Here is a 14,685-nt window from a genome sequence, read left to right as displayed (position 1 = left end):
TCTAACATTTTTTACCCAAAATGTTAAAAGTTTGTGTCTCAAATGTAATAACTAGCTATCTGAAATCACTGAAACAGTTGATTACTGAAGAAGAGTGAGAAGAACCAATTCTAATTAATATAGAGATTTGATAAAAGTATAATAATTTCAGTCACTGAAAAAATAATGTACCATTTAGAATGTTTTCCATACACATAACTTAAACATAAATGAGAAATATTTATTTCAAAAGTAGATGGCACTACCAAATGGCTATTATATTCAGAAACACTATTTTAGAAAGAATATGGGAAAGGATGAAACATGTATTAGCTCTAAAATAGAGTTAGGAGATTATGACAATTGAGAAAATTTGAGCATTGATTTAGAATTTATCAAGGAAGTAATATGCTTAATATGCTTATGAATGTGGTTCAAAATATTAGATTGAGTAATTTTCAAATCATTTTATTGAATGACTACTACTTATTCTTTTTCCAAAATGAATTATTTTTCCTAGTTTTATAAAATATTAATTTGTAACCCCAGAGTTTCTCATATCACTTGTTAGCAAACTTTGACTAAAGCAGTATTTGTATTATTCCTTGATTTATATAATAAACTTATGTTTGAGAATTACCTGTCTTTTATTCAATGGGTTACAGAGGAGTTTGTCAATGTTAGCTCATGCAATTTTCCAAAGAGAGTGAAAAAACTGAAGAGAAGAGGGTTTTTCCTTAATGTTCTAATAATATTTACACTTTTTAAATTTCCTGGTTCTAAGAAAAAGTTTCTACTTGATTAAGCAAATCATAAATTTTATCATGACTCCTATATTCTTAGCAGTGGAAATGTGGTAAGAAAGCGAATAGAGAAGCAAGGTGATGTTGATTCAATTCTTTAAAGGAGACTACTACATGTTAAGAATTCATTTTAGGATGCTTATTAAAGAAAACTAAAGTACCTTCAGTATGGATTTTGATGGAAATGAGCTTCTGAGATATTTTCTGTATGATTTTCAACCAACTTATGGAAAGTTGTCTTGATTTTTCTCCTTCGTGTACACTAAGTATAGAATGCTTTCCATTACTTACATCATGCTCTGTATAAACCATGCCCAACCATGCTACATAAACCATAACCAGTTTGGAGAATATATGATGATGAGTTGGAAATAGAGTTGGAGTAGGTATTTTGTATTTGAAACATGTTCAATTAATATTTCCACCAAAGCATATATTGATATAAATGAAGTCCTTTTATTTTTGACTCTACACTGATTTTTTTTTCATGAACTTCTCAATGAAACTTGCTACCAAGAAACAGAAAAATACTCTTGCTACACTTCCTAATTTTGTAAAAGGTAGGCTTATGTTAATTAACTAGAAAATTACCAACATATGATTTGGCCTTTTTTCTATAAAAATTAGAAAGTTAATGGATATTTAAATTTGGATCCATAATCTCAATGAATAGCTGTTACCTCTTCAAAATGAGAAATCTCAGTACAATGATATAGCTCAGACGATAGGTAATTTAGATATAGAAGAGCAAGCTTTATAAAATAATCACCAGATAGAATGTTTCCATTTTGCCCAAATTATCTATTTTCTTAATTGTTAAATAGCATCTGTGTAACATAAAAATTTCATGCAAATACTGAAAATTACTACATAGGATAAATCATCAATGTGTAAATATGTCACACTTATTAATAGATACTGGCTATTTTATTTTCAAATTATCTCGACATAACTGGCATGTAATATGCAATAGATATTTAGTACTTGTTTTATTATTCCTTTTATGCTTTCTTTTCTTTCTACTTTACCCCCACCCCCACCCAATATTTGTATTTCACTTTTTTTTTTTAATTTTTGTGCTTTCAAATTATTCACATTTTGGCTATTACTATCTATATTTTTCAGCTACTTTAAACTTTTTCTTTTGCTTCCTACATCTTGGCTCTCTTTCAGCTCATTCTCTAATTAGAATCATTACCAAAATATAGCTTTGGCTGTAACTAAATGGGCACAAGTAAAATAACATCCAATACCTCTATGAGTAACAACTGCAAGCTCTTTAGTTCTTTCTATCTGTTCAGCATTTCTTGGTCTTCTCCTTGTACTTTGTGTATCTGCTTGATGAGGAGAGAGCCCGTCCTTGGACGTGTTGGGGTCCAGACCTGAATTTCTGAGATTCGTAACTTGCACTCGCTGTTCCTCGGAAAGTCTATGGATGGTGACAGCTGTAACACTGGATACAGTAACATCTGCAGATGTGCTAGCAACAGCAAAAGCACCAGTGGTAGTCCTGTTATGCTCCTCTAACTCACCAGTGGAGGTAGTGTGGGCCAATGTAGAAGAACCTGTGGGACACAGTAGCACTAGATGCTAACTTTTTCTTTTAAATTTTATTTTTTCTGATAAGTTTAATAAATTATATTCCCTTCTATTACCTTAAGGATAATCAACATGAAGAGGCAAAACACAAACAGGCCACTAGAATGTGAAGTAACCAGATCGCATGATTGATTGCTTTGTATCAATCAACCTATGAATAGATATCACACACAAATATACCACATTTTTAACTGTAACACATTAGGGGGGAAAAGGCAAAATTGTAAACCCTTTATGTGGTCCTGAATCAATCTTCTTTGTTATTTATGTACAGATGAATATTAGCAACGAATGCCTGGCAAGTGACAAATTTTGACAGAATGGGTAACTGTGTAACCACACTTTTCCCAAAAGTATGCTTTGAATAGTCTGTGCCATATCTCTTCATAATTTCTGGGAAAAATATCAAACATTTCTATTTTAAGGTAAGCAAGTGAAGGAGAATTTAAAATCAAAGCCAAAATTAAAACAAAATGATTAAAAAAATAAAACTCTGAAGTAACTATTCTATGTAAATGTCTATCTTAACCTTGCTTGCCAGAAAACAGCCACATGATAAAATATTCAATGTCATGAGCTATACATGCTTTAGACTTTAGTGGATTGTTTTTGGAAGCTGGGTAATATTTTTCACTATTTTAAAGTAAAAGTTGAGATTAACCAATTTTCAACTAATTAAAAGTAAACAATCATATTTAGAAATGATTGAAATTAACTAATAGCTTGGAACTTTTATTCATGCAAAACTAGCTTTAATAAATGGTTGAGAATATCCAAATATCTCATAAGCATTTCATGGCATATATTTCTCTACATTCTTAACCTTATTAAGGTTTCACAGTATTTTAAAAATAGATTTTAAAGGTGCCAAATTAGGGTTTTCTTTTTCTTTTCACTTAAACCTTCTTAAAAGATTGTCCATGGTAGTACATAATTCTTACAAAATGAAAAAAAGTAACCTTATAATAGAAGTATGAAATGGAATGAAGATATATTCAAAAAGATCTTGACATCTAAAATGCTTAACAAGAAAAAAATACTGAATTTTGGAAGTACAGCTACTAATTAAGAATAATCATCAGGTCCTGGTTAGAAAACTTCTGAGTATTTTTTAAGGCCAATGAGTGGTTTGTTTTCGTATATTTGCCTTCTCAATAAACTGCATCTTGAGCTCCTATCCACAAAATATAATTAGATATTATAAACAAAAATACACAGGAATATTTTAACCATTCTGCAAGAGGAAAATAATTTAGCCACTTAATGTGGTTTGGGCATGCTCTGCTTTTTTTTTTTTTTTTTTTTTTTTTTTTTTCCTCTTGTGTTGCAGGCAGGTGGCTAGTAGGGCCGGTAATTCTGATTTCTGCTTTAAAGCGAAAAAGGAAGTCAAACATGGGGTCCTCTCATTCATAAGCAAACAAAGGGACACATAACTGCTACTAATTTTGCCAGCCTAAATTGTTTTACCTTGGTTAATTTGATTGAAAAATTCAAAAGAATTAAATTATTGTATTTTGAGGGAGCCAAAGGTAAATGAGGTATGACAATTATGAGATTATTTTAAAGACCTTTAATATACTCTGAAACATCAATCAGGAAGAAGTTGCTATTGAATATTTATCCAAGTCACTTTGTGAAGATTATGATCTCCTAAATCCATGTTGATTATGCAAATTGGCCAGTAACATTTACTAAGCTAATATTTAGTAAGATTTTTCTTTAATCACATGATTAAGCAATAACTATGCTTATAATACTAACATTTAGTAATTAACCTCATGGTAAATCAGACATTTGAAATGCCCATGTGCTTATTACTATAAAAACAATCACTTGATCCATATTATCACCTGGGGAATTTAACTGAAACTTCCACTTTAGAAAGGAAGTATAAAATCAGGGAGGATGAAAAACTAATACTTTAAAACTTTGCATAACTGTACCATAATTTCCAGGATTTAAATTTTAGTTTAAAAGAGGAAACCACTTAACTATAAACCTATGTTGCAAAATACAATCTAAAAGTATGAAAAAGAATTTGTACTCTATCTCACATCTCAATGTTCTAACCTTACTCCACTGGATAGCTATTTATTATATTCCATCACTGAAGTCATTACAGTTAATCACAAATAATCTCTTGTGTTTGGGTCAGTAATTCTGGAATAATTATTGGGAATGTGTCTAGGTTTCTTCTGTAACTAATCCAAGACCTATAGACCAATTCCAAACACACATTTTCTTGAAGACAACAAGATAAATACAGGTCTTGACCAAATTTGAGAGTTAAAACTGATCTTTCTTAGCTGTTAGATCCAGGATTTGCTAGCAATTCCAGACCTAAAATCTTCAGTAATAGAACTCCACTTCTGGTTAACGGTGGTGGTGATTCAGTACAATCCTCTTAGCCTGAATGCAGAACAGGGTGGAGTGTTGGAATAAAGGATTGAAAAACCAACTTATCTAACAACCATAGTCCAACCAGATATATATTTCAACCAGATATTTTGCTAACTAGTTCCTATGTTTTATGTATATTTTGTGTTCGTATTCTTTCTTCCCCATACTAGAATGCAAGCTCCTTGAAGGCTGAGATTTTTGTTATTTTTTCTATTCACTGCTGAATACCTAGCATCTAGAATGGTGTCTGGTACACAGTAGATGCTCAAGAAATATTCATCAAAAGAAAGAATAAATGAATAAAGTTAATAATAATGTTAAAATAATATTAACAATAATAAAGAGAATAGATTTCACAAATGAAATATGATCATAATTTTTACCATGGCAAAGTCATATTTCAAACATATAATGAAGAGAAATTCCAAAGAGGAGAACTGACAATTTTGTTTTTAACTTTCAAAGACATCATTTTGAAAAAGTGTGGATTCTGAAGATTTATTTGCATAAGTGAGAGTTACTTGAAGATTTGTGTCATAATTCCCAACCCTTAAAAGTATACAATGTTCATGTGAAATGGGTTTACTTAGAATGTTCAAATTTCTGTAGAGTGAAAAGTAATCATATCTTATAATGGTAGGAGACAGAAGTGCATCTAAATGTAGTTAAATGTTTGATATATAAAATGGAATAACTTCTATAAAAAGTAACATTGATTTCCTTTATAAGGCAAAAATATCAACCATCACCACACAGTTATATCATATAACCATTTTATCTAAAATGTAGACCAATTTAGAATACTGGTTTTGGTACCGCTTTAAATTGGTAGTGTGTGAAACACAGATTTTTAAATTGTGAGAGTGCACCATTTACCATTTAACAGTTTAAAAACACTCAACATTTTTGCATACATAACTGTTTTATGAGGTAATTGCCAATGTTGGAAAAAGCCTTAGGATTATGTATAGCAACAATTCATTATTAAGTATATTATATAGCTAATCCAATATTAAAAGATATTTTGTTTTCTTTCAAAAATTTAAGTATGCTACACAATTAAGTAAACATTATCTTTAATAGCACAGTACTAAATGTATATGTTACACAATATACAACCCAAATTAAAGAATAAAATGTACATTCAGAAAATCCATTCTTCGTTTGAAATCAAATTATGTATACAAGATGTGTTTTTCACAATTAGATTATCCTGCCATTAAATTGCTTGCGATATATTTAAAAATTAGATGTTTACAATATAAACACAGGTCTAATGTATATTTTATTAATATTCCTTAATAAAACATTTCTCAATATAACAAAAATAAAATGAAATGGTTTACATATATAAGCATGCTTCTATAAATCATAACTATATGTCATCTTTGGAACTATGATAATGGAAAATGACATATGTTACACATATAAATTGGCAAATTTATTTAACAGTAATCCTTACAATATTAAATTTGGACTATATTATGTATTATAATGAAAATAATGTTTTTGAAGGCTTTCTTATTTCAACGATATATCTTCAAGAGACTAAGCATAATTCATATAAAGCCATTTATAAATGTGTCATTTAGAAAGTGTAACAAATGAAAACTCATTTCATAATTGAATTTTAATCTATGATCAAATTTTTAGCCTTACAGATTTTTGAAACAATTTTGTGCCACTCTGCTTTGTAATTATTGTTTAACTCGTCACAGAACTGAAGAACAGAATATGTTGCTAGAGATATGAGTGGATGGCCCAATACGTACAGAGCTACATAAGTACATGTTAAAGATAATTACATATTCAAAGAAGTGGCTTTTAGATATTTATGTTTGGCATGTTATTTTATATACAAAATATATTCTGTTCCATTAATTTTAGTATTTCAAGTGAAACATTTGAATGAAAGTTTAACAAAATAATTCTAAGTGAATAATTTTGTGGCATTACGATATATAATGAAGAAAAATGCAATAAACATTTAACATGAAAACATGCAAAAGGAAAAATATACAAAATAACATCAAAATAAAATCTAAATACAACTAATGCAACAACTCTATTTGAGCCATTATTTAGATATTCTATAAATTTTAACATATGTAATCTAATGTATATGTTGTAGTTCTTCTTCTATTTACTATTACTTGGGTGAAACTTAAAGAAACATGTCAATAAGTGAGGTAACTTTTGAAAACTAATTGCAGCATATGGGAATGAGGTAAAACAAAGCCACTGCTTTGTTACATGCTATAATTTTTAGGAAGCATATTGTAGTTGGGTACATAACTTAGGTATTTTGCACGTTAAACATTATTAATTCCAGTATGCTAAAATCTATATAGCTTCATATTTTTCAGTACAAATTAATGGATGTGTTTGTACTTTGAATATTCAACTTAGAGAAGAGATGGATAAACTGAAATAGAAAGTAGCTTTTAAAGTGTAAAAGAAATATAAATAATCTACTTTGATTAACTGTTACCTAGTATAAAATTGAGTCTCTGACTAGGAGAATTTTAAGTGAAACAATTCTGAAAAAAAAATAGTTTGTAATTTAGTTTTAAGGAACAGGTCTATATTAGTCTTATAGTTTTTATTTTAGATTAAAATGTTATATTTATGTTGAAACTACATAAGATTATGATATACAAGATGCACCTCTAAGGAAAAAAAAATTCTACCAATTCAACTATGACATGACAATGCAAAAACCCTGCCACCTGCATTCAGATTTCTGAAATGTTAAAATGTGAAAAGATATTGATCTTCACAGAGTTCAAAAGAAATCAGTAATTCAAGTAACAGATTTTTCTATGATCACAAATTAATTTAATTAGGTGTGTACTAATTTAAAAATAGAACTGAAACCTTAAATATAAATTGTCTTTCTGAATTGAATATGTATTTATGTTTCTATTTATATCATATATTTCTATTCAAATTTCTAAGCATTAAATAGGGAAGTTAATATTAAATTTTGCAAATGGATTTGTTATTATCAGGTACAAGAGATCAGGCTGATTTAATATGCAAAGTGAGTGAATAAATATTTGCAATCTAAGCTGAAACTAATGATAGCAAGATTTAATGATACATCTACTAAATTCACACTTACTGTGAGTAAATAAACAATTATAAAACAAATATTCAACAAGATATTTACTAATGCCAAGTTGTTTACATGCGAGATAAAAATCCCATATTCTGAATTATTTGAAATGTTGATAAATCCACATGCCAAGCAACCATAAATACCTTTATCTAAATGAAATATAGAAAATATCAAAAGTTTTAGAAAGTATATGGAGAGTACTGTACAGGGCAAACATGACAAAAACCATATATATAAAATATATATATGATAAATATATATTTATAACATATATATTGTAAATGTCTGAATGTTATACTAAATATCATCACAGTTTTGTCATAAAAATGTGAGAGAATAGACATCTCATTTCTTAGTACTAAAAATAAAGAGCCTGCTAGGGAAAACTTTTAGAGAGTTGTAAGAGTCTTGAAAATATTCTCTCTCTCTTAAAGGACCATTTCTTGTTTCACCTAGTTGATTAAAATAAAGTTGCAGAATCAAGCTTTCTCATCGTGTATTCCTTTTCAAACATTTTGGAAGTCTCGACTATTTATACTGGTGGGTCCTAGGGGTCATTTTTTAATGTGCCCAACCACAAACACACACACCACTTGTAGGAATAAATATCCACAAAATACAAACTGAAGTCTTTAGCGTAATGAAGCATAATGTTCTTCCATAAAGGTCACAATACTGACAATAAAACTTAAAGATCTGGGTTTCAAAATAAAACTGATGTCACCCTTTTCACATTTCATGAGAATATGAGAAAGGGACAGATTGCACCTCCACGTCTTTCTAAAACCATCTCCTAGAATCTTGCATTTTTAGGATTCTCTTGCAGCAGCAGCTCTTATCTCTCAGCTAAAATAGAAGTATTTCTCATTCAACAAACAAAATGTAACTTAACACACCCTTGTTTAATTTCCTTCCACACCAAATCTTGTGGAATAGCTGCCAGTTACCTTGGAAGATATAAAATTGCTATTAAGAAAAATGAATACCAGTATCTTTTATTCCAAAGTGTTGCATCAGGAATTCCTTCACTTTCAGGGTCTTGCTGTCTCTGATAATTGATATGTATCAGTAACTTTTTGAAAGTAGGAAGCATGTCTCAAATGGATGCAACCCCACTTCCCCTTGCATGTTTAATGAGTATGAGAGAAGAATGAATAGGGCTAAACGTACTACTCTCTTATTTCTAAAAAAGAAATAAATATTTTACTTTATGTCAATGACTATTTATTGAGTGTTAAGTGTATTTTTAAGGATATCAATATAAGAAATAGAACCTGTCCAGATAAAAACCCTCCATTATAATATAACTGTAATTGATATGGCATATGATAGAAGAGAAGGAAAAGAGAGGAAGAAACATCCAAGAATATATAAATCATTCCTTCATTTGTGTTTTCTCAAATGGGGGTAGCATTGCCCTTCTCTTCTATTCTCCAGCACCCTTTTCACCCCTCAGAAAATATCTTATAGTGGTGATATTTGGCATTGTGAAGGAGAAAGGAGAGAAGTAAGGGAAAAGAACTGGTGAAGTTACCCTTTCTATCCATCATGGTTAAAAGGAAAAATAAGAGGCTTTATTCTGACCCCATCCATCAAGTCCCTGAGTCCTTCTCACCTTGACTATTTGACTGTATCTATGTTTACCCTCTATTTCTTCCACAATGGCCTCTAGTTTGTGGAAGGCGGATGTTCTTCATTTTTCATTAATTTTAAGTGTTCCTCTTTTTCTAAAGCCTGAAGTACAAAGTTTACATAACACTGGTTTTGTGTATGTGGTATGATTTGAAAGGAACCAAGGATATATCCTTACCCCAACATTTTTTTTCTGTGTACCCAATGGTACTGAAAGATGCTCTTTGGGATTAGGTATTGTCCTCTTAAGATTTTCCCCTTAAAACCACACAAAGAACTTTATGGTTGAGAGAACACCCATCCTAGACTAAATGTTTAACTATTCATTTTGAATTAGTTTAAAGTCTTCTCCTCAAAATAAGTAATAGGGACACTTTGACAAATACGTTCTTGAGGAGTATGAAGCCTGCAATAGATCAGTGAATGCTCCTGGTTGAGGCATTTACCATAAATTGATACCTGGTCCCATGTGATTGTTATATGATTGTAAGACATGGGTTCATTACTAACAAGTGGGGTGTAAGGGAGGTGTGGGTGGGTAGGAAAGGGCTGACATAATGAAGGAAAGACTATTACAGTGTTGATCATTGAAAGGTTGCTGAGCAACTGGTGAGTATCTGCATAAATATGTTAAAGTAGAGCAGCCTAATAAGAAACTGAAGCCAAGAAAGGTTTTATTTTCCTGCATCATACACTCTGTAAGCCACTTTTTATTCTATAGCAGCTAATTAATTAGTAGCAGAAGTGATTTACTTGAAAATAAATGCCAATCTTTGCTGAGAAACGTAGCACGCTGGAGAAAAAAAAAAAACAAACTTCAGAAATAGTAAATACCTGTAGAGTTTATCTTGAAAGGCTACCATTAATCAGAAAGGCACATATGTTACACATTATATATTGGGGTATTATGTATAATTATCTGTTAAGATATTTAAAATATATATTACCATATTGAAAGGTAAATTTTTATATTCCTTCATGTAATTACTCTGCCAAGTTCCTGTTTTTAATTTTTTCACCAAGAATACATTTTATTTCAAGACAGTATGCAAACACTATCTTTTACTATCATCAATAAAATAAAGGTATGAATATTATAATAAGGATGGCTGAAATTTACATTTATACTTGGCTTCAAATATGTTTTGGTTCTTTAGTTTATTTATGGAAACAGATGTGTTAAAATTGAGAGATAAAATGTGGACATCTGACTGAGGAGGATCTCAAAAATCATCTATTCTAACATTGTGACATCTGGCCAACTCTCTTCGACACTTTCTAATCACGGAGGAGAAAGTTTGATCCTCTGGGTGATACATATCAGAAGGTTAATTAGAGCTTCCCTCAATCAAATCTTCCCTGGGGAAGAGACACATAAATTTGTATTTTAAATACAAAGGAATTCCATCTTTTTTAGAGCAGAAGTTACTTGGAAAAATGGGAAAAATTAGAGCAAAATATGAACAAAGATATTCAGCAAGGGACTTGTGCTTTTACATTTTTTGTAGATGTTGGAAAAATAAACTTTATCTCATAATTATTCTAGGAAAGCAAATATTATTTACTTAATGAATCTTTTTTTTTAGAAACCTGGATTTTTTATTTTATTATTTTATTTTTTATAAAGATTTCTTTTATTTATTTGACAGAGACAGAGAAAGGGAGAGCACAGGCAGGGGGAGCGGCAGGCAGAGGGAGAGGCAGGCTCCCTGCCGAAGAAGAAGCTCAACGTGGGGCTCGATCCCAGGACCCCGGGACCATGACCTGAGCCGAAGGCAGCCGCTTAATCAACTGAGCCACCCAGGCGACCCTACTTAATGAATCTTTCTATTCTTCATCATTTCTACACTGAAGAAAGAAAGTGAGGATTTTTCCCTTTTCTATGTTGCAGTAGCATTTCAAATATCTGACTTTAAAACCTGAGACAGTCCATCTTCCTCTTTTGTATTTCACAAACATGAATTAAATGACTACTGTGCCTTAAGCACAAATACAACCCCCCAACACAAACACCCACACACTTTCTCTCTCTCTCTCTCTCACGTATCCCCATCCCTGTCTTACAAGTAAACTGTCATGAATTTAAAAAATCAGAGCCATTGTAATATATTCAATGAAAGAAACATAGAGAACTATGAAAATACACCTGGAAAGCCCTTAGCTATCCTTCCAAAATAGGACAGACTTTCTAGTGGAAAAGACATTGGAATTGAGTCTAAAGGATGAGCAGATTTCATCCAGTGCATGAGGAATCAATGAACATCCTAGTCAGAGGTAACAGCTTAGAAAAAAAGGTGTGGTAGGGGAAAATGCAAGACATACTCAGGCAATTGCAAATTATTTGGTATGGCAGGAATGAAGAGAGAGTGGTAGCAGATTTGGTAGACAGAGACCAATGCTTGAAGAGCCAAAAAATTTTGACTGGAAAAGGACGCTTGAAAAGATAAGGCATCATTGAGAATATTAAGCAGGAGACTGATATGACAAGATTGTCACTTTAGGATTGTAAGGATTGTAATTGCTGTCATGTGGACAAGATGTTAGAGCTATATGGACTAAAGGCAGGGCAAATATTTAGCTGACTCCACCATATGGCTATATAAGTACCTTGAAATAGGGTTGTTAGATTTAGTAAATAAAAACATAGGACACTCACTTGAATTTGAATGTCAGATAAACATTTTTTTTTTCCTGTAAGTATATCCTATGCAACACTTGGGACAGATTTATAATAAAAACTATCCACTGTTTATCTAAAATTCAAATTCAACCAAGAATCCTGGATATTATCTGGAAACCTACTTTGAAAGCAATTCAGTTTTACAAACTCTGAAAATTTTCTGCATACCACACAAGTAAAAACTATTAACAAATATTGATTCATTTAATGTAATATGCTTTGATTGATCCTATGAAAACTTATGGGATGCAGAGAGTAGGCATGATGACATCACAAGAACATCTAGAGAAAATTCATACAAGCATCTTTTTATAAGATGAAAACTAAAAGAAGAGAAGGCAAGTTGAATGAGGTGTGCTAAGAACTTTCATTCCATTTGTATTTAAATTCTATATTCTATATATTCTATATTCTATATTCTTTTTAGTATTAAAAATAGCTAATAGCTAAAAATAGCTAAAAATAGCTATTTCTTCATTATAAACTATATATTCTATACTTGAAGATTAATTAAAGCAAAGGAAGGTTTCTTACCCATTAAAGTGGTTTTAAATATCTAAAAATTTTGTATCTAACCAGATGATTTTGGCATATTGTAATTGCAAAGGTGATAATATGAGTATCCAAACGTTTTTCTGAAGTATATTCTTAATTTTTATAAGGTGATAGAAACTTGCTCTTCTCACTTGTGGGATGGTATCTTTGTATCTCCCCAATTTCTGAACAGAGTTGATTAAGACACCTCAAACATATTTGGCATTCCAATATGTTTACTTTAAGTGACTAGATAACAGAACTATTTAAACAAACATGTTATAAAGAGCAACACCATTTACTGAGTACTAATTATGTTTTAGACACAGTCATAATTAGTTTATTTCATCCTCAAAAGTACCTGTAAGCTGGGAATATTAAAACTCAAAGCAGCTTCAAACATAAACTGACTCACTTTGCTAGTAAGCGGGAAGCTGTGATTTGGACCTAAATTGTGCAATCCCAAAACCACAATCCTACATCCTGCAAAATCGATACACCTCTATTTATCCTCCTCAATACAATACAGCATGTAAACACTTGTGTCTGAATCAACTTGTAAGTTATTTATTTATGCTTGGTTTTCATTGTATTTCTTCCCCATCACTTGCTTCTCCAACACATGTCTGTTTCTAGGTCCTTCTTGCAATTCCCTTGCCTCAGGGGAGAATGGTTCTGTAGGGCTAAAAGGGAAATTTGCTCTAAGATCTCTCCATATCTTTCATTTCCTAACAGTTTAGGCCTCTTCAGGGGATTACATCAAGTGACAGGAGAGGGAAGATGACTGGGGTAGAGGCTAGAGGGCCAAGGAGAGGCAATAAAGATGACATAAACACTGCCCCCCCCCCTCCTGCTGCACTGCAGGAAAGTGTAAGGGTCCAGGAACCTGGACTCTCACCTTTGGCTAAAATCTCATCTTGGGCTTGTTACACTTTGCTTTCAAGGGAACTGTGGGCTTAAACAACGACTGGGTGCCTTTCTCCCCATTGTCCATACACTGCAAAGGCCCTTTCGATTCTTGTGCAACACAAGGGAAGAAGAAGGTGCCATTGTTTCTTCCACCCTCCCTCCAAAGGACCTGAACAGAATTTTCCTCCTTTTAGGCACAATGGCAGCTCTCAAATGCATTTGAATTCAAAAGAACAAAGTAACATTTCTTGCCCATTCAAGTCTGTGGATAAATTTAATACCTCTTTCACTTGCAAATACAACCAAAATGCACACCACACCCTAATAGCCTGTCTTGTCATTGTTTTTCATTTCAGCTTGATACATGATGCCCCTGTGTTCTATTTCCTCCTTTAATTATTACAGTTTTTCCCTCATAAAACCATTCTTAGTAACCTAATTTTACTTATCTTTAAAAATTATCTGCTGCTTAATAGCTAAAAGACTCACATTATCATCCCTGAGGCTTCATACCATCTTGCTAAACTGGATCATTTTTTTTTTAAGCATGAACAAAGTTTCTGTAAATTTCTGGGTCTAACTCTTAACTACAAGGACTTCTCCAACCTTCAGAATATTTCATGGAAGGTCTACTTTCTTCTTTTCTCAGTCCCACATAAATCATATTATTCAAGAAGAGTAGATACTTTCCTATATGGACTTGCCCTAAAGACCCAGGAATCAATTAGTTTTCAGCAACTATTCCGTGCTGATTCAAAGTCCTATTAATGATAGCCTCTAACAATTACCGATCATTTACTTCTAGTAAGTTCCATGATAAACATTTTACATTTAATCTTTGTAACAATCATAGGTGGTAGCTTATAATTTATACAGTCAAGGGTAAATACCTTGATTAAGGGCATTTATTCATATATTCAACTCATGTATTTATTCAACAAGAATTTATTGAGTCCTATTCCATGCCAGGCACTGAATGATCCAGAGGTCAGTAGCAGACAGTATGTTTCCTAAGAGAGATTACATTC

The 14,685-nt window shown here is 31.6% G+C and overlaps 1 protein-coding gene across 6 annotated transcripts in view; it reads right to left on the bottom strand.

Moving 5' to 3' along the window:
• Positions 1 to 14,685, bottom strand: part of CSMD3 (CUB and Sushi multiple domains 3) — a 1,190,044-nt gene that overhangs the window by 708,013 nt on the left and 467,346 nt on the right. For 3 of the 6 annotated variants that reach the window (XM_078072078.1, XM_078072080.1, XM_078072079.1), the window contains exon 7: positions 2,036 to 2,347. The exons of the other annotated variants lie outside the window; for them this stretch is intronic. In XM_078072078.1, the coding sequence (XP_077928204.1) occupies positions 2,036 to 2,347 (312 nt within the window). The remainder of the gene's footprint in view (positions 1 to 2,035; positions 2,348 to 14,685) is intronic. 6 annotated transcript variants of the gene reach the window in all.

The sequence above is a fragment of the Halichoerus grypus genome, chromosome 5 (genome assembly GCF_964656455.1).
Source record: "Halichoerus grypus chromosome 5, mHalGry1.hap1.1, whole genome shotgun sequence".
Taxonomy (NCBI): Eukaryota; Metazoa; Chordata; class Mammalia; order Carnivora; family Phocidae; genus Halichoerus; species Halichoerus grypus.
Note: the sequence above shows the minus strand (reverse complement) of the source record. Positions and strands in the feature narration are given on the sequence as shown.